This window comes from Condylura cristata, unplaced genomic scaffold (assembly GCF_000260355.1).
Source record: "Condylura cristata isolate star-nosed mole 26May11 unplaced genomic scaffold, ConCri1.0 scaffold00029, whole genome shotgun sequence".
Lineage (NCBI taxonomy): Eukaryota > Metazoa > Chordata > Mammalia > Eulipotyphla > Talpidae > Condylura > Condylura cristata.
Window position 1 is genome coordinate 25,805,342 of NW_004567130.1, and position 19,330 is coordinate 25,824,671.

Consider the following 19,330-nt stretch of genomic DNA (forward strand, 5'->3'; position numbering starts at 1 on the left):
CCATCCATCCACCCATCCACTCACCCATCCATCCAGTCATTTACTTATATCATTAGAGACTGTTTCATTTCTTTTTCCCCTTTCCTGCCTCTCCCTTCCTCACACCCCCTTTCCCTCCACCTTTCTTCCACCTCCTCCGTTTTCTTGCTGACATACGGCAATGGCCCATAGAGTTTGCCTCCATGGGCTGGCTGAGCAGGTTCCTGGGTGTCATTTAGTCCTCCCCTTCTTCCCCTGGGGCAGCTGCGAAGGAGCCACTGCAGAGGCCAGGTCAGGCGCTGCTTCCATCTTTCTGGCAAGACCACATCGTGGTGGCCGGGTGCCCTCTGCCAGGAGCACACCAGGCCTGGCTGTCTCCCTTGCTCTGACATTGAGATTGATGGGCGGGTTCGGGAGCTGTCAGCCAGATCCACCCAGTGTCAAGTCTCCCACCAGCTCCTCATCTGCTGGTTGCATGCCCACTGGTACTCTTTGCCTGGGTCCATTAATTCATGAGGGCTGCAAAGTGTTGAGATGTTGATTCCATCCATCCTCTTTCTCAGCTGGAAGACATCTTTACAGAGAAACTACCCCTCATCAATTATTTATTTATCCTGAAGGAAAGTGTGGCCAGAAAAAGGAGGATGAACGTTTAGTTCTTTACCTTTAGTTGCCAGTTTTCAAAATAAGTGACCAGTGAGAGTTGTGTGTGTGTTTTTTAATATCATTGTGAAGCATCGTGCAAATCATGATGCCAGTGTAGCCGAAGCGTCTTCCTCCACCTCAGTCATTAGCCGTCACCACGTGCAGATGCCTCTGGTCAGGTCCTCTACTGGCCGGCTCCTGACTCCTTGGACCCCTCCAGTGGTCCTGGAGAGCAAGGGAAGATGTTCCCACTGCCCGTGTGCGTTTCCTGCGCCAGCTTCGCAGTCAGATACTGCGCCAGAGAAGTGGGCCCTTGCACTGGGAGGCGGTGTGCGGAGGTCACAGTCTCCGTGCCGGGAACCAGGGTGCTCAGGCCGGCGCCGTGCCGCTGGGGCATTCCTGCGTCCACCGCGGATGGGGGTGGGGGCGGGGCAAGGCATGGCCTTGCTCGTAGTGGTCATCCTTCTCCGGCCCTGCCCCAGGTGCGTGACCCAGCAGGACCCCCTGTCCCCTGTCCTCCCCTCCCCCAACAAGATTGGGCTTCCCTTTCTCCAGGCCCTCTTCTTACTTGAGTTTGGCGTTTTGGGGTCATTGAAACTCGGGACGAGCTTCCCACTCATCTCATTGGAGTGCCGCCCTACCCCGTAATGCTCTGTTTAGCCGCTCGCTGTGATGCAACTTAGTGAAAGGGAGTTCACCTCTCAGCATCTGGGGGGCGGCAAGAGGGGCGGTCGCCGAGGGCCCGCCAGCTCCAGCCAGGCCAGCGGCAGAGGTATCTCGTCAGCAGCCGCTCACAAATTAATATGGGCCTGCTCGTGTCTGCGCAGCCTGCATGTCTGTGTTTGAGATTAAAACTCACATTTCATTTTTATATGCTGTGCTTAATCCAATAATGATTTCATGTTACAAACAGCAATAATATCTTTCAGCATAGTTAATCAGAATAGACTTAATGCTGTCACTATTTATTAACCTTTGTTGAAAAGCAAGAAGTTTCTCTCTAATCTGTGATTGTCGCTCTCGTCAAGCTCTATCAAGTGAAAAAACAGCTTTGGCATTCATTAAAACGGGGCGAATCCTGAAATGACAACTGGAGCTGGTGGTATTTGGTGCATGAAATCTTCGTCGAGTTGATCAGGATAACAGAGACGCCCGGGGAGGCAGAGAAGGAGCCCCCAAATTCAAAAGACTGCGTGTTTCATCCCCGAGTTCCTCTTGGGTGAACTGTATGGATGGCGGGAGGGGCACGGAGAACGGGGTCCAGGTGAGGGAAGGGTGGGGCCTGTCACCCTCTGGCCAAAGGAACTCATCGGCAGCTCGAGGCGATGGCTTGGTGCTGAGATCACTTCACCACTTTCTCAACCCCGTACCAGGTGAATGACCCAAGGGGAGTCATTTATTCACTTTTACTCCATTCCCCCATTTAGAAAACAGAGGTGGTCTTCCCATCTCTAAACCTACGCCGAGTCTAAGGGGAGCAGAGAGAGGGGTGACATCCGTTGACATCAGCTGCGCTTCAGATTTCCGCTCAGTGGACTCAGCCAGAAAGATCTCAGTCCCACACTTCAGCGTGCACAAAGCTCTGCCCTGACCCTGGGGTGCCAGGAGGCTTGGGGTGCGGGTTGCTGTTTGTCCGGGGCCCGCTCTGAGAGACAGCGACAGCTTTGTGTTTCTGAGGTTTCTGAACGAGGCCAGGATGTCATTGCTGGTCAGTGGTGGCTGACCTTGGCCTTGGCCACAGCCTTATGGCAGGTTTGGTGTAAAGGCATCTTAGGAAGTCAGGGCTGGGCATCTCAGAAAACGGGGGGCCGTTGTCCCTACTCTGCCAGCCTGTGTCAGGGGTGCTCCTGGTCGCCTCTCTGGAACAGACTGCCTGAGGCAGTGTTTCTCCAGCCAAGGTGGAGGCAGTCACCTGGGGACTGTGTGTGTGCAGCCGCTCACTCAGACTTCGCAGGGATTGCCGATCCTGCGACAGACTCCCAGGGTCGAGGGGCACGTGACCTTAGTTGACCACACCTGGAGGACCAAGGCTGTTTTCTTGATATTTCAAGAAAACCCAGCGATGTAGCTGCAATTCCTGTGCCTCGCTGGACTTCCTGAGCCACAGGGTGACCAAGGTCCGGGGCTTCTGTGCAAAGGAGGGCTTGCTCGGACATGAAGTGCTGTGCTGGCTTTGCCGCGTAACCGGGAGGCGAGCAGGTGCTGTTAATTATTTAGGAAGAATTAAGCAGTCTGGGTGGGTGGGTTTTATGCTCTGTTTGGTAATAAAGGTTGCTGCAGAAAGGAATTTTAAAATTCAGTATTCTCATTTGCCTCATCTTGCAGAGCAGCCGAACCTCGACTTGACTGGTGGGAGCATCTGGAATTAATGAACCAGCCTCTTACAGTGCAGAAATCAATGTTTGCTGCATTAATTGCACGATGCTGAAACCCCGCTTTTTATTTCTGACGCACAGAGCCACGGCCTAAGAAATCCCTCTTAAGCGTTGTCTGGGGCCTCCCTTTTACCTTCATCCATCTGGGATTGGGGAAGGAGCAGCCTCATCACTGGAATTTTGACCCAGGGGACATGGGGATTTGGAGAAACTGAGGACAGGCTGTGTGCTTTGGAGGCCCTAAAGGGGGCTCCCTGAGTGCTGCACTTTGTCCTCTTGAGAGTTTCCAGATCACCATTTCCTTTAGGTTAAAATAAGCCTTACTGAGAAAGTCTGTGTTTCCGCTAGACAGATGTGACTTCCTCTCCCCTTTCCCAGGTGATAAGCCTTTTAGGACATAGACAGCTGGACCTGAGAGGTACTGGCCAGCACCTCCTTCGGGTCTCGCATCAGCATACCTGCAGATAAACTATCCAAGGAGGTGACATTTGAGCCTCACGCCGGGAGCCAATAGGAGTTCTTCAAGGAGAGAGGGGTGGAAAGCATTCCCCGCCACCTGCATGAGTGAAGGCCTGGAGGCAGAGGGCTTGAGGTTCCTGCTAGCTGGCGTGGTGGAGGGAGCTGAAGACCATGGGTAGGCACAGGGTACTGGCTGGAAAGGAGCCCGGGAAGCTGTTTCGAGGCCCTGAACAAAAAGTTGAGCCCCTCCAGTCAGTGGTGCAGAACCTGGCGATGCTTTCACAGGTGATGAGATGATCAGTGAAGCATTTGCTTCTAATGCAAAGATATGAATTTCTTTTCATTTTAGCATGCATTTCTATGAAGTTGGACTACAGTGGGAATAGGGAGAAGTTTCTGCACCCCTAAAATTCCCCTACGCTGTTCCCTTCTGTTCAGACCGTTCCCCTACCACGTATACCTGGTCCCACTTACTCTGTCCTCTGTCCCCATTGCTTTGCCTTTTGCGAAAGTGTGATATAAAGGAAATGATGCAGTGTGTGTGTGTAGTTTTTTTTTTTAATCTACTTTCTTTAGCACAATGCATTTGAGACTTCTTGTTGCTGCACAAAATGATATGATGTCCCTTTTCGTTGCTGAGTAGTATTCCGCTGTATATTTAAATCACTGTTTATTCATTCATCCATCCACTGAAAGATGTTTTATTGTTTGCAGTTTCTGACAGCTCTGTCTGAAGCTGCTATGGACATTTGCATACAGGTTTTTGTGTGACTGTAGTTTGTTTTCTAAAGTGGTTGTGTCATTTTGCTTTGCTATTGGTAATATGTAAACTGTTCCTTGTATTCACCAACCCTTAGTTGTTGTTGTTGTTTTTTCCTATTTTAGTTATTCTGATAGATATATGTGGTATCTCATTGTGGTTTTAATTCACCTTTCTCTGATGACTAGTGATGTTGAACATCTTCTCATGTGCTTACTTGTTATGCATATAAACTGCTCGGTCATGTGTCTGTTCAAACATTTTACCCACTTAAAAGTGGTATTTTCTTCTTATTGCTTAGTTTTCAGAGTTCTTTACACTTTTCTGGAGATGAGTCCTTTGCCAAATAGATGATTTGCAGATATTTTCTCTCAGTCTGTGGATTCATTTCCTAAAGATTTTTATAAAATCACTGTAGCAGTTGATGCATCTGATCTGTCACACTCCAGCCTTCTTACAGTTCCTGAAAAACACCCAAACTCCTTCCTTCCTTCCTCAAGGTATTGCCTATGCCACTCCCACTTACCACAGGGGAATATTCTTTCTCCTGTGCCCTGTCTGAGAACTCTGCCTATCCCCAAATCATGTATCTAACCTCATGTGTTTTCTCTTGGAAGTTTCATTGTTGTAGCATTTATGTTATTATCTCAGATCATTCCAGATTAATTTTCTTGTATGGTATGAAGTAAGGCTTGAAGGGTCATCTCCCACCCCCATATAGACATCTAGTTGTTCCAGCAACACTTGTTTAAAAGTTTCCCTTTACCTTTTAGATTGCTTTAGTGCCTTTATTTAAAAAACCAAATAAATATCTATGTGTGGGTCTATTTCTGGCCTCTTTGTTCTGCTGCATTGATCAATATGTCTATTCTTATAGCAATACCACACTTTATTGATTACTCTATCTTCACAGTCTTTTGAATCAGATGGCTTGTCCTCCAATCTTGTTTTCCTGTTTCAGAATTTCTTGGAATAGTCTATGTCCTTTGAATTTCCATAAAAGTTGTTTTTTTGCTTGTTACTTCCCAGAAAAACCTCTTGGAATTTTTGACTCGGACTGCATTGAGTTAATAGGTCAATTTGGAGAGAAGAAAATTTCTTAACACACAATTGAGTCTTTCGATCCATGAACATGGTATATCTCTATTTTCTTTCCCCTGCTCTTCTTCTGATTTCTTCTTATTATTCTTTCAGGTACCAACTTAAGTGCCCCTCCGGTAGATGATGTAGCTCCTGCTCTACCCTTTGGTGCCCAGTGTTCCTTCTTGGCCCTTATCACCATGGTAATGATTATTTGTGTAATTATCTGTTTTGTGCCTTGCTCTCTGGCTAGACCATAAATTCTATAAGGACAGAGATTACCTGCCTTGTTTACAGGATGGCATGAATGAATGAAGAATGACCTCCTGATCCACTGGCATAGAGCCACACTTCCTGGCTGTTGTCAGTCTTGGTTCAGTGCACACCTTGGTCTCTGCCGCTAACAGAGAAACGAGGGCCTCATTCTCCCACCACTTTTTTGGCCTTCTGCCTAATTCATAGCTCCTGCTGACATGCAGTGTAGTATATGTTGAGAATTCTTATTACTTGACAGGTAGATGTGTGTAATTATAATTTTTTAAAAATGAAATTGTATATCTACAGAGAATTTTTAGGTAATGATTATAATACAGAAGTTTAATTTATTAGAAAAAAAAAGGTGTTGCTTTCACAGCATCAGTTGGAGCATTTGAAAAACCAGTGGCAGAATCTTGATTGAATTAGGCTTTGTTCATAATTAGGAAATGCCAAAGCCTGCAAAATGTCGAGAAGTGGTGAGGACAAAGTGATGAAATTAAGAGTCTCTTTTAAAAAAAAAAAAGGTTTAAGAAATTGGCAGTGGAGGAGTGTTATGTTGTTAGCAAATTAGTTTGTGGACATTCCCTGGAGATACAGGTTTCATTCTTCATTTTGATTACAAGTCCATAGGTAGGTGCCAATGTTAGTCAGATCCCTAGGGTAAGCATTTCTAAGGAAGACTTTAGGAAGACCTTTCTGAAGAGTGAGATTGTTGGGACAAGTGGCTGAGGTGCATTGTAGAATGTTAGCAATTCTGAGAAAGATGAGCAATAGAGGGAATGACAGTCCTGTGCTGTGCTTTTGAAGGAGACCATGCTACCGTTTCTTCAAAGTAGATCTAGAAATGGTTTATACAAGCATAGCAAAAACCAAACTGGAGTTCTTAGGAGCTTGATGAAGAGCATTCGGAATCATCTAACTTTATCACAGTCAGATTGTAATTTCCTCTGGAGATAATAGCTTATGTCTTATGGAGTGCACTAGCTCATGATTGCACAACTGGCAAAGTGAGAGCAAATATGATTATAATATGATTATTATAAATATGATTATAATCCCATATCTCAGAGCAACTCACTGAGGCTCAGAGAACTGGTGTGATTAGTTTTCTAATTAGCTCAGTTCAAGTTTAGGTGTTTGGTGAATCAAACTATGTTTTGTTCCTTCCACCCTGTCAATGAGGCACTAGTAGCTCAAATTTTCCTGTTAGAGGCATATGATATAGGTTATGGATAGAGAGCATGTTTGGGGTGACAATTGTGTTTTTGGAACCTAGAGACACTCGGAATAGTAGTAATAAACACTATTTATTTAGCAGTGTGGCAGTCATTATAGGCTATATTACACTGCAGTAACAAGAGACCCCCTAATCACAATAGCATAATGCAACAAAGATGTACTTCTTGCTCCCATGACATGTCCCCTGGCTGATGTCCATGCAAGCGGGCCATGGTGCTGCTCATCAGTTATTCAGGGACCCAGTCTAACTGAGCCACCACCAGCTTTCATGTGGTTTTCACTCTTCTAGTGGATGGCCTGCTATGGAGAGTCTGGTGGCAGCAGTAAAATGCTCTGTCTTAGAAGTGACATATCACTTCTGCTTCCGGCTCGCTGGACAGAGCTTGTCACATGATCTCATTCAAGCACAGTAGTCAAGAAGTGCAACAGAAGGGATAGAGCCAGAAATATTTGGTGATAAGAATCCAATAAACAGCAGGTAATCCATCTGATCCTTTGTTGATTATCTACCACTTACCATGTACCATTTACCCAGAAGAACACCTTTAACCCCGCCATCCACTGCATTGTGAACTCCCTGTAATTGCCCCCATTTTACAGAGGAGGAAAATGAAGTTCAGAGAGGGGGTGTTACTTGTTCAAGGTCACACAGCAACGAAGTGATGAAACTAGCATTTGACCCCAGGCTGTCTTGACTGCACTGCCCCTATAATAACCCCGTTAATTAGTAGATGAACAATCTGAGACTCAGGGAAGAGATCCGACATGCCCACCACCATCCTGCCAGGAAGCAGCAGGCCTTGGTTGCTAGATTCCCCATGTAAAGTCCATTAGTCATGGCCAGCTAAACCTCCCCCATTGTTGTGCTTTGTAGACATCTCTACACTCTTGGCCCCTGAGTCCCCAAGTGTCTGTGGTAGTAGAACCAACTCGTACCAGCCCGCAAGAACCAAACGTTAAATTTCCAGAACTTTCACAAAACATTATTTAAGTTCCTTTAAAGTTACTACAGTTAAATACATCTATCTCAAACCAAGATGATAAATACTCAAAAGCCTCATCATTCCTAATTATTTACTATTATACTCTCTCATGGTGATTCGCATCTTTCATATCTGGATGATAGAAATACGGTGTGATAGATGGAGCCGCTGTACATCTTTCCCTAGCTCCACACTCACAGATGCCCAGTAGCTGGGCTGAAATTGGCCGTGGCAGGAAGATCGACACCACGAAATTGGCGAAGGCTACCAATCAGGGCACCGGCCGGCTCCCCAGTTGTCGAGCGGTGACCCTCAACCAGGGCTGGAAGTGCCCTTGCTTTCCGGACGGGGTTCTGTGTTCACCAGCGGCCACGGGGCCACTGGCCCACCCAGGGGACTTCAGGCCGCCGCTCTGGACCTGCAGTCTGCATTCATCCTTGAAAACTTACTGCAGGCGCAGGCCCTCCCTTCGAGACTCCGCTTCTCAACTTTAAAAAACACACACTTCTTTTTCGCAAGACTCACTGCCAAGGGCTGATATTATCACAGACGTGTGGCCTGCACGGACGTCTTTTTAAGTCTTTCCAGTAAAGGCCAGAGCAGAGCACCGTAGCTTCAAGTCAACATGTAGAAAACTTGTGCTCCCAAAGAAGGCAACATCGGGGGTTGGTGACTTCACTCAGGGGAGAGGTTTTCAGCTTTCCCAACAACATTCTCCCAAACAAAAAACGACTGTAGGGTGAGAGCTGGCACACTTTTTTCTTTAGTGGGACAGGAATCACTATTTTTATTTAGTGTTTGTTTAAGTGGTGTGAATACAGCCAGAGACAGACATTAGAGGAGAAGGTCTCCTGTGTACCAGTAAAACTTTATTGACCCATAAGGTGAGTGGATCTGGCCCCCAGGCCAGAGTTTGCAGCCTGTGACCATGCTTGAGGCGCACAGTCACCTTGACTATTCCCGCTTCGCTGACAGGCTTGGTCTGTTGAGCTGGAGAACCCAACTCACCAACCTAGTAGGTGAAAAATCTCTCTCCCTAGCCTGGGTTCTTTGCAGGGGAGACCTTCTCTGTCTTGTCCTCCTGGCTTAGTGCCAGGCCCTGAAGCCCCCTTTGACAAATGTATGTTGGCTAAACAAATCCATCAAATAAGTTAGCCTGTATTAATTTTTCCAAAAGTTTTATTCTGGTAACTTTCAAATGTCCTGGAAAAGAGAGAATGTCTTGGAGAAACCCACATCCCACTTATCCAGCTCCTACACTGGATAAGCTGCTGGCTTGAGTGTCCTGGATTCTCTAGGGACTAGGATCCTCCAGGATCCTGTGTAATCACCAGGATCCTGTGTAGTTCTCAAACCCTGGTACTGTGAGCAGGGCTTGGCCACATGGCGGGTGCCCAGTGAACATGGCGTGGATAAAGGACGAATGGATGAGAGTCTGGAGTGTCCCGATGTGCTTTGTGAGACTTCCCATAGCCTGGGGATCATGTCGATTAAGTCAGTCACGACTCCTTCCATTCAGAGCCACCGCAAACAGCCACCGTTCGCTATCTGCAGGGGACCTCAGTATCTCGGGGGCCCTTCTTGTCCCTGCTGCTTCTCAGGGCCCCCGGAGTGCGGGACTGTTGAGAAGCCCTGTCTGTGGGAAGCCTGGTGGCTCACAGCCTCCCCAGCCCCTCTGTCATGAAATCTTTCGACGCCTTCTCTCCAGAGTCCTGGTAAGGAAGGAAGTGTCCATAGAAGTCTGGTCTCATTTAAGCCCCTTTAGAGTTACAGGCTGCTGGAGATTAGTGTAGATTTGCCGGGGTCGGCTTTGATTCGCAATTTGAGATAAATGTGGGGAACGTGTTTTCGCTTCCTGGGAGAGGATTATGTTGCTCTGCAAGTTGGGTCATTGTCACTTTTGATTTTCGAACACTTACTCGTGCTTCCAGTAATGAACAAAAACCAAACCGCGGCCCGGGAGGCCTTGCTGGCTCCGAAACCCAAGTGCTCAGTGCAGGACGCCTGCACCTCCCCCACCCTGCAGATTTCCAGGAGTCGCTCTTGGGTGGCTCCCACAGAGGTGTTTTATTTCAGACACAAACAAGCCCTGTCTAAGCCGCAGGGGGCTGGGGGCGCTACCTTGGCACTCTCATTTTGGGGCGAATCTTTCTTTACCATATTGATTTAGTGTGTGCTGTCCTCCACCCCAAATACCCTTTACTGCCTCCCCACACCCCCTTGACCCCCACAGAGGTGAATTCCAGTAAATGAGATCATGGAGCCGCATCTGGGAGACAGAGAGGGAAGTGACTGCACCCCCTCCCAATAACCCCTCCTTGCCTGACTTTATCCACACATTGGTCTGAAGATAATTGTTCAACTCAAAACATCCACAGACGTTATAAGCCAAGGCGCTTTCCTCAGAAGTGTCCCCGCAGGTGAGAAGCAGACACCCCTTGAGTGGAGGGGCTTTTGTGGGGAGGTCTTGCCTTTCCGAATTCTTGGGTTTACTCTTAGCATGAACCTCCCCAGACCCTTCCGCTGATATTTTGATGCACCTGCTATCTCCAGGCACTTGATGCTCCTCAGAACATGTCGCCGTAGGTGTTTAAGTCGCATCTTCACAGCTAATATCAAAACACCAGCCTCTGTCCTGCCCACAGCCAGTCCCCTGCTGGAAGCTTCTGGTTCGACTGCTTGAGTGCTCTGTGGTCTAAATATAGCCATTTAAAAAGCAGATTATGGCCCGTCCACTTGGGACTGCTAAAAAGCCTTTCACCATAACTCTTGAAAGCCTGATGCCTTTAATCCTTAACTTTAATTTAAAATAAAGAAATCTTCTCAACTCATATTCCATTTTCCACTTTCTCTGCTCCCATTCTGGGCTACCCTACAAATCTTTTCATTTCCACCCCCTCCCTCTCTTTACTGAGGAATAAAGACTCTTTACAAGTAGCTTCTAGAGCAAGGCTGGACTAAGCTGTTTTAATTTCTTGCGAGGATGTTTTTATAGAAGAAAATCAAGTCAACACTCCAGAGTATACACAGCCCTTTACGGAGCTGGGGAGAATTAATCAGGCCAGAAAGTTCGGATTATAAAAAGGGAGAAGGGGGATGGGAAGGATGTTTCATCAAACCAACTGCTCTGGGAGATGCAAAGATAAAAGGATTTCCCTCTCTGAGTGCCTTAAATATTGGCAGGCGTGGGGGTCAAGATTTTTTTCTTTTGTTGTTATGGAAAGCCATACAGATAATTAATGCTGTTGAAAGAAGATTGTTCTGTTGGCGTCTGCAAGGCTGGGCCCCCAGTCTGGGATCTTCTGGAAAGAAACAAGCCAGGGGAAGAGTTCAGCACCAGGGGAGACCCTGCCAGTTTACACCAGCAATAAATAATGCCCGAGGGTGTCACGCAGATACACGGTTTGGGGGCCATACGGGGAAGTAGATTGGGGTGCTCAGCTATCTGCCCACCGTCCTGAGCTTCTTTAAAGCAGTAACTAGTGCAGAGGGTGCTGCAGCAGAAGCCCAGGCCAGCCATGCTCGATAGTAACCGTCTCCCTCCCTAATGATGGCGCCTGTGTCATGCGACGTGTGATCCCTTCTTTGGGACCAGATGCAGCCACGGGGTCTGGGAGTCCTAGCTGGGTCCTGGCTGGGTCCCCAGGAGGCTCAGTACCTCTGGCTGACCCAGTTTGAAGGAACCAGGAGAGGCAGTACCCCAGAGTGAGCCCGGCCAGCGGCACTCGCTCGCTCGCTGGGCCTTGTGAAGTGTCTCTGCGCTCGCTCACCGTGTCCTGAGGGTGGTGCTGTTCCGGGTCTTGTTTTACGTCTAAAAAACTGAGACTGAGTGGGTGAAGCTCCCACAGCTGGCAAATGTCAGGACCGGGAGAGGAACCTGCACAGGCACCTCCAGCAGGTCTTTTTGTTGTTTTTTTTTTTAATGTAGATGAAATTGACATGACACAAAATTAACCACTTTGAAGTGAACAATTCAGCGCATTTAGTGCATTCCCCAGGTTGTGCCATCTCCAGCTCTGTCTAGTTCCACAGCATTTCATCACCCCAAGAGGAAGCCCCCGGCCTCCTAGCCCTGTGCACCGTCTGCCACAGCCCCTGGCAAATGTAAGTCCCTGGATCTGCTCACTGTGGGCCCTTTGTATCTGGCTCCTTTCATCTGGCAAACGGGATATACGACATGTATCAGTACTTTATGCCTTCTGATGGCTGAATCATATTCCATTGTCAAGAAGGACCGTGTTTTTGTCCATCTGCTGACAGTCACTCTGTTTTTCTTCCTTTTGGCTATTGTGAGCAGTGCTATGCACGTGTGTGTGTGTGTGTGTGTGTGTGTGTGCATACATACATACACATATACTTATTTGAATGCCTGTTTTCAGTTCTTTGTGGTCTACGGCAGTAGTGGAGTTGCTGGGTCATATGGAATTCTCTGTCCAGCATTTTGAGGAACCGCCAGACTTTTCAGAGTCAAACCCTTCACCACACACTCTGCATACCTGGATCATCCCTCCTCATCTCTCAGGCTGTACTGAGTTCGTTTGGAAGGGAGCTGCTGTTGCTGTATCTCGTGGTACTTGTGGCTTTTAATCCTGGATTTGGGGATTGCTCACTCACTTCGTCCATTTATTCATTCAGCTAACATACTGAGCACTAGGTCTGTGGCACACGTTATACTGGATGTGACAGATGTGCTGTGAACAGTCGTGTGGTCTCTGCATTTATAGAGCAAGGGGGGAGTATGTGAAGCAGAAGCTGCAAACGTAGGTTCCTGCAAGTTGGTTTTATTGAGAAAGAAAGAACAGCTGCAAGGCTATAGAGAGTGGTGGAGACTGTGGCTAACTAGAGCTGGATGCCCAGATTGATGACTCTAATGAGTGATTACCAAAGCACAGTGTGGTTAGATCTTCCCATTTTTAAAAAGGGATTTTGGGTATAAAATCCTTAATCTTTGAGTGACAGTAGAAGCTAAGAAAAACATACCTGTAGAGGGCAAATACACTACCAGATCTTGAACTCCACTAGTAAAGTTCTCCAGAGAACCAGAATCCACAGGATATGTATGTATGTATGTATGTATGTACATGGGTGTGCTTTAGGAACTGGCTCACACTCTAATGAAGGCTGAGAAACCCTGAGATGTGTGCTTGGCAAGCAGGGGACCCAGGGGAGTTTTTAGTGTAGTTCCAGCTAATGGCCAAAGGCCTGAGAACCAAGAAAGGCAATGGTTTAAGTTCCAGTCTGAAAGTCAGCAGACTTGAGATCCAAGAAGAGCCAGTGTTTCTGTTTGAATCCAAAGGCAGGAAGAAAAAAAGTGGTCCAGCTCAAAAACCAGGCAGGAGGCATTATCCTTCATAGTGGGAGGGTCCGTCCTTTGCTCTGTGTAGACCTTCGACTGATGAGATAAGGCCCACCACATTGGGCAGGGCAATCTGCTTCACTGAGTCCAGCAATTTAAATGTTAATCTCAGTGTTAATCCTCAAACACCCTCACACCACAATAATGCTTGATCTAATATCTGGGCATCCTGTCTACTAGGTGCTGTGTCCTGTTGGGAGAGGGGAAGGGCTGTAGGCAGGAGCAGATGCAGCAATTTGTACTCCTCCCCACTTTGAAGGGATATCTTGTCAACATGTCTAAATTTCCTGAATCCCTAGAAATTTCACTGAAGTGAAATGCCCCTGAATTTTTGTCAGACTTACTATCTGTCCTCTAACAACCAAGTCTGACCACTCAGTCTAGAGTAGTTAGTTGCTCCTTAACCCCAAGTCTTACCACTAAACCTAGAGTAGTCACCCCTTCTTGCTAACAAGGTCCAGTCAACACAGTGTCATCAAAGTCATGGACAAGGTCATATCTTATGTCATGTGGGAGGAAACATACTCAAGATCCTTGTGACTTAGGGCTGAAGGGTTGATCTACCTCTGTGGTTGGCCAGTGAATATATATTTCTGGCCTTGCAGCTGAAAGCTAACTGCTTCTGATGGACCTTATCGATAGGTATGGAGAAAAAGCATTTGTCAGATCAATAGCTGCCTACCAGCTACCAGGGATGTGTTCATTTGCTCAGGGAAACCACATCTGGTACAGCAGCTGCCACTGGAGCCATCCAGCTAGGCTCATCCACTGTCATTCCCCAAGGTCATTCTGGCCGCCCGCGTGGGCAGGCAGGAGATCTGATGGAGCCCGGTCCTGCATCCTCAAGACCCTGGCGGCCTCGCCTCGCCCATGGGTCATTCCTCAGGGAAGCCATGCTGCTCTGCGTTTGCTGTTTTCCCAGGTGGACACAGTGCTCCTGGCTTCTGCTGGTCTTCCCCATCGTGGTACAAGGAGGCCCCCCCACTGGTTAGGAAAATAGCAGGAGGAATTGTTAGCTGCTAGGTACATCTGTCCGCCACCCAGTGGGCCAGACCTGGGGGAGGAACTGCAAGATGGGCTCAGGGGCCCACTGGGCGCTCTGTGAGTCGACCTGAGCTAAAGCCCCACTCACTGCCTGGCCATCACAGCCCCCACTGGCCTGCTGAACCTTGGTGCCACTGGGGTCTCCTGGGATTCGTCGCTTCAGAGCCAGTAGCCTCGAAATGTCTTGAGTGTTTTCTTCTCCCAGTGCACAGTTACCCTGGCAAAAGGCCGGGGACCCCGGGGGCGGCCGGAGGAGCCCTAACAGTGTGACTTTTCAGTAGTGCGCCAGGAGCCTCTTTCGAGAGGACAGGCCCCTGGGTCTATAAACTGGCTCACATCTGGGGACTCTTGCAGGCCGTGACTCTTTGTTTATGGCCCAGACGCTTGTGCATGTGACCTGGGGCATCCTCTCGGCACAGGTCGAGTGGGAACTAGGGGCTTCCTGTCACTTGCGCGGCTGGAAGCACCGTGGTCGATGGGCCACGGGTCTGCAAGAATCTGACTTCTGATTGCATCTGTGACCGCTGCCCATCGGGCCCCCATGCCACCTTGCCCTTGGTGGCCGAGTGCCCAGTCTGACCATCCTGGGGCCCAGCGACTCCCATTGCATTTTGGGTTCCCAATTTAATGAGGGGGTCTCCACTGAGAGGTCCGACCTGGAGCGAACACGGTCCTTGCCGCCCCGAGGCCGCCAGGCATCCCCTTACAAATGAATGTCTCCCTGGTGATGAAAGGTCTGACTTCTGGGCCCTCCCAGGGTGGGCGGGTAAATCTGAAGAGGACAAGTTCGTTCTCGCATCCCGTTCTCCCTAAGCCTTGCCGCCCCTCTGCGGCCAGCCAGTGCAGGCCCAGAGTCCCCACCCCGCCCCTGTGGCAGCTCTTGGGTTCACGCTGCAGCCAGCCAGCCAGCCAGTGGGAGCCCTTCCTCACCTCCAGGCCGCCGCCTTCAGCGCGGAATTTCTGCTTAGTAAACCGTGTCAGTAAGTTCAACCCGATCCACGTTTCTGTTCCTTCCACCATTATGCCACATCCTTTCCTTTCCCACGGAGACTTCTGCCTACATTGGGAAGCTCCAGGTCTTTGAGAGGGTAGTGTACCCCGCATGGGTCCCATTTTGTACCTCACAGGGTCTGCTGGGACTTCAGTGTAGAAACAGGGTGGGTTGTGTCCTGGGGAGATAGGCTTTGCCTTGTGCACCACCTGCCTCAGGAGTAGAGGGTAAGACCCCTCAGGGATGGGCGGTCACTGACCCCCACTGTCTTCCCACTGACCAAGAACGCGTCAGCATTTAGGGGCCCAGTGTCTTCGTCGGTGCCCCCACGTGCCCCCCGCCGTCATTTGGGGTGTCCTTTCCAAGGCAGTGTCTTCATACTGGCGTTAGTATCCGTGAGGCCGTGGGTGGCTCAGGGTAGACCTTTGGCCTTGCGCTTCAGCTGTGTCAGCCCAGCAGCTGCAGGGAACGAGGGTTCTGTCCAGACCCTGAGAGTTTTGGGTCGCCTAAGTGGCTCTTCAGTTTCCCCCCGCTTGGTCCTGTCTCCTTTGTTCATAGTTTGCCACAGCGATGTGGCAGAGCGTGCACACTTCTTACGATGGTGAGATTAGGAGTGTCCAGTGGGGACACTTACAGCCTCTTCTGCGCGTGGACGGTCCTGCTCTCCTTACTGCTGACACTGAGGCAGTGGGATCCTCAAGTCTAGTCGGGTTGGGAACCAATTCCAGAACCCCCAGAATCAATTCAAAAAGCTCATTCTTAAAATCCTGTTCCTATGGGAAACCCTAGGGGATTGCAACTGAGAAAAATGCACAAAAATATGTAAAAAGAAACTATTATAAAATTAACAACAACAACAACAAAATCCTGTTCCTTTAGAACCTCTTCCAGCACCAAAATCTGCATTAGTCAGTGTTCTCCAGAGACCAACAGAGGTGTGTGTGTGTGTGTGTGTGTGTGTGTGCGCATGTGTGTGCGTGTGCGTGCACACGCGTGTGTGTACACAGAGAGATTGGGTTCGAGAGGCCGACATGTAGGTCCCACAGCAGATTCAGGCGATTGATGGTGTTGAGCCAAATATGCAGCTGGAGTGATGTGGGCACTGATACAGTAGTGGAAGAGCCTCAGGGAAATCAACTCAGTTCTGCCTAGAGCAGTCAGGGAAGGCTTCTTGGAGGAGGCGGACAAGGCAAACCTACCGGGAAAACTGACTGGGAAAGGGGACTCCTACAGAGGGCCCTTTGCTGGCTCAGGTCTCCATGGCCGGTTCAGTATCACCGGAATGCAGAATCTGTCTAGGGACATCACAGGGACATGCCTGGCCCCCCGGGACCACGGGAGCCCCCTAGAGCCTCGCGCAGAGGCGTGACTGGGGCCGTGTGCCCGAAAGGCCGGTTTGCCGCGCATCTAGTGTGTGCCAGTGCGCTGGGGCTGCCGTGGCGGGAAGGGAATGCCCTGCTGCCCGGCATGGAGCTGGCGTTCTGTGGGAATGGGAGGCCACACGTGAGGGGCCGTGAGCGAAGGGGAGCCGGGGTACCGGCCGGCAGGTGGGGGGCCTGGCTTCAGGCTTGCTTGTGGGAGCGTATCACCAGGACAAGTGTCTTCGAGGGTCTTGGGAAGTCTCAGGGGGTCAGGAGGAGATGGAGTTTGGCCTCGGGGGCAGCTGGGAGGGCAAGAGGCATTGGCTTGGGTTCCCAGTGCCGGCTACCTGTACAAGTAAGAACATTGACGACCGATAGAATTTCCCTGCAATAATATCTAGGGATAATACATCAGATTCAAGTCAAGCCCGCCCCTTTCTTGGAATGACCAACAAGGGAAGATGCCAAATATTGCTAGAGGTTATCCCTGGGCGATGGGATTTTTTTTTTTATAACGGGGTTTTTTAGAGATTTATTTATCTATGCCTACAAGAACTGGGGTACAGGCCAGAGGTGTGAGGGTGAGAGAGTTCACCAGAGACAGAGTGGGGAGCAGAACTGGTGGACTGACCGAAATACACTGCTGAGGGGGCAGCAGCACGGGAGAGGTCTGCTGTGCCCTGTGGGTCACCTCCCCGGTGGGGAATTGAACTGCTGCAGTGGCTGTGGATAGCTTGAACCCACTAGGCCACCGGGGAGGGGCCCCGCAATGCGATTCTTTAAAGCAACTACGAGGGGCGCGTCTCAAACACCCACAGACAGAGACGTACACCCGAACCTGTCATCCCGATGGTTCAGCTGCAGCTGTTCAGGCCCCATTCGCCTGGCCCCTTCCCTGCCCGACCCAGTCGCCCCCTGTTCTTCCTCCCGGAATATTCTGCAGACCGCGTCAGAGAGCGGCCGCACTTGAGGTGACGGTGGATTCTGAGACTGCTGAGTCTCCTGGTGTGTAAAGGGCGTTGTGGTTTGTGCTTGATGGTAAAAACCAAGCTCTGGACACCCCTTGTTTCCTCTTCTGCAAGAAGGGGCAGCCGACCGCCACCAGGGCGCCCCTGCCCTGACCCGCTGGTGGCCCGATGGCCAGTGGGCGCTGCTGTGCCATCATGCTGTGTAATGGGGTGTGACTGGTGAAGGCTGTGAGGGGTGCCGAGCCACGTCACCCCCGGCCCCTACTGCGGACACACGTCTCGCGGGCCGGGAGACCCCAGCAGACACCCAGTGTCCCCGTTTCGCCCTCTGTAAGTCAGGCGTGGCCTGACACCGGCCCCGCGTGGATGGGAGGGGCTCGTGCTGCCATACAGTAAGTGCCCTGTAGTTGTTGACCGGCGCCGCCTGCTCAGGGCTTACCTCGGGGTGAGCGCGGCGCAGGAGCGAGGGGTCGGGCCCGCCGCGGGCTCCAGGCCCCATGCAGCCAGGTCGCCCAGCCCAGCCTGGCTGCGGGGCTTTGGGCAAGTGCCTTAGCCTCTGGGGTGCTCCGTGGAGCTCTAGCCTGGGCTGTGGAAGCCTGGAGAAGCTGGGCTCCAGCTGCCGGGAGCCGAGCCCCTCCCCCCACAGCAGGCCGGCCGCGGGGGGGCTTGGCATGAGGACCAGCAGATGCCAGTCTCGCTCTGCGCACAGATGTATCTGCCAGCTTCTGATGGGGAGAAGCGATCTGGGAGCCGCTTACTTCATTGATAATTAAATTCAAATTAAGAGAGATTTGCATTTATCAAAAGCCTGTTTGACAAGGTGTCACTGTTGCACCCAGCACCAGGCGCTGGGAGCCTGCAGGGGGGTCTGGCTACGTGGGGGGGGGGGCGGACCCCCAGAGCCTGCCTGCCCGCCGCCTTGTCGCGAGGGTCAAGGCTCGAGCGAGCGACGCAGTGCTGTGTGGCATCCTGAGCCTCAGTTTCCCCGTGGCCCTGGAGGCGATGGGCCTTTAGACTTAGCTAAGCAAGAAACCTGCCACCCAGGGAAGAGGGCCCTGGATTTATCGGGGTGGGGGGTCCCCCACAGCCCCAGCCGCCACCTTTCCCAGGGAATTCTCAGCCTCCAGGAGCTGCAGACCCCTCCCCACCCCGCCACCTTGGGGCAGCCCAGCCACGGCCTGTTTTGGGGAGCTGGCCCCTTCTCTGCGGGCAGGGCCACCCTGCGTGTGGCACCATCTGCCTCCCAGGCGCCCGGCCGTGGGGCGCCTGCATTGCCCACCTCTCTGCCTGCTCCCCTCACCCTCCCGCGAGCCCTGCCCAGGGATCCCTGCTCACATGCCGCCCCAGACCCCAGCCGAGAGCCGCCTGGCCCCGGCCGTCCTCAGCCCCGTGACGCGGCTGGCCAGCAGTCAGCCTCCCTGCCAGCCGCTGGCCCTTGGGGGGAGACGGGAAGGTGTCAGTGGAGAGCCCGGAGGGAGTCCCGGGACTCGTGGGAGAATGGCCGGAAGGCGGGTTTGGGGGGCAGACAGAGAGGTGCGCGGATTCCGCCCGCTTCCTAGGCTGCAGGGCCGGTGGGGAGGGGCAGCACGTGGCATTTGGGCCCATGAGCTGGGAGCGGGGGCGGGCCGGGGTGAGAGACAGAGGAGGATGGTCCGGAGGAGGGGGCTGGCTGGGTGGCTACTGGGTGGAGACGGGTCAGCACCTCCTGCCTCACAGACGCCTTCACCCCCCAGGCGAAGGGACCTGAGCTCAAGTCCGGGGAAAGTGTAACCCCGCTGGCTGTGCAGCTCTGGGGGGTTCACGCCCATCTCCGGTCCTTAGCCGGCTCCCCG

The 19,330-nt window shown here is 51.1% G+C and overlaps 1 protein-coding gene across 1 annotated transcript in view; it reads left to right on the forward strand.

Moving 5' to 3' along the window:
• CUX2 (cut-like homeobox 2) overlaps positions 1 to 19,330 on the forward strand; it is a 195,402-nt gene that overhangs the window by 50,760 nt on the left and 125,312 nt on the right. The window contains exon 2 of the mRNA XM_012730883.1: positions 5,413 to 5,501. Within this exon, the coding sequence (XP_012586337.1) occupies positions 5,499 to 5,501 (3 nt within the window). The 5' untranslated portion in view covers positions 5,413 to 5,498. The remainder of the gene's footprint in view (positions 1 to 5,412; positions 5,502 to 19,330) is intronic.